We start from the raw sequence: 1,299 nt of genomic DNA on the forward strand, positions 1-1,299 counted from the left end.
AAAAGAAAAGAAATGAATGTAGCTGGCAGATACCAACAGGAAATATCATTCTTAAACACTGAGAGCCTTGCTTCCAACACATGTCTCCCACAAGATTGCTGGGTAGAAACTTGACTCCCACAGGACTAAGGAGTNAAGCCTTTGGGGAGGTGGTCTGCCTTGGAAAACTCCACCATCATGCACTAGGCTGGTGACCCTTAAAAGGAGTTCAACTNTTTTGGGTCCTTCTGTCTCTTCAAAGTGAGGACACAGTTCAAGTTACTTAGAATCAGAAATGAGTCCTGAACTGGGCGGTACCTTAGACTTAGTCTCCAAGTACTGGAATCACAGGGCTCGGGTATTGGGGTATAGCAGGATGGATGTGTGAAAGACACAGGCCAGTGTGTGGCTCCCCACTTTGGCAAGTGGTAGCTGGAGCGTTGGGACCAAGTGCATTCATTTTTCTTTAAGGCTGGTGCCCTGACTATAGCTTGAGGCTGGAAGACAAGTTCTGTGAGATGGATGAGATCCAGTGAACTGTGCTCTGAGTCCAGAAGGGCACGGGCACTTAATACCACACACCCTACTCTTCCTCTTCCGGTTCACACTAGTGGTCAAGGCTGGGACACATAGCTACTGGCTCCTTTACGTGCCCACACCCCCATGGGCCAGCTGCTGCCTGGGGGTGGGGGTGGGGTGCGGGGTTCAGGCTCATGTCGCTGAAAACTCTCTTGGAACTCTGGACTACAGCATCAACGGAAGCTTGCAGGGGCACCATCTTGGACATGGTGCTTTTATGGAAAGCGTGTGCCAGTAGGAGACCCTCCACTTACCATTTCCCCCCCTCGACATTTGGAGTCCACAGGGTTATACCACTCGCCTGGCCCCCGCAGGCTTCTGTGCCTGTGCCTGTGGCTCCAGGCTTTGCCCTGCATCAGTGGGGTGCAACAGGGCTTCCCGCTTGTCCCTGAAATGCCGTGGCGTGGGCGTGGTGGTCTAGGGTGAAGACTCCCGCACCACCAGTAAAGGATGCTTGCATGGGTTCCGTGCCCTTCAGCCAGTCACCTTCCAGCTGCTGCGGATGGCTGGCGTTGCTATCCTCCAGATGAAGGTGCTGAGGCAGAAGTGTGCGCCGCCGTACTCCGGACACATGAGCTCACGTTCATCTTGCTCTCTGAATGTCGTGCTCACCTCCCACTGTATTGCTGGTGAACTCCCGCTGGTATACTCCAGGAGCATTTGTTAGATATTTGTGATGTACCCTATGCTTCCCTTATCTTATTTCACTATCAAGATATCCTCAGGGCTGGGTGATTCTTC

General features: G+C 52.7%; 1 protein-coding gene across 1 annotated transcript in view; it reads left to right on the forward strand.

Annotated features, from left to right (window-relative positions):
- Nkx6-3 (NK6 homeobox 3) overlaps window positions 1–1,299 on the forward strand; it is a 12,385-nt gene that overhangs the window by 9,157 nt on the left and 1,929 nt on the right. Inside the window, exon 3 of the mRNA XM_021170233.1 lies at window positions 1,037–1,201. Within this exon, the coding sequence (XP_021025892.1) occupies window positions 1,037–1,201 (165 nt within the window). The remainder of the gene's footprint in view (window positions 1–1,036; window positions 1,202–1,299) is intronic.

Source organism: Mus caroli, chromosome 8 (assembly GCF_900094665.2).
Source record: "Mus caroli chromosome 8, CAROLI_EIJ_v1.1, whole genome shotgun sequence".
NCBI classification, from domain to species: Eukaryota; Metazoa; Chordata; class Mammalia; order Rodentia; family Muridae; genus Mus; species Mus caroli.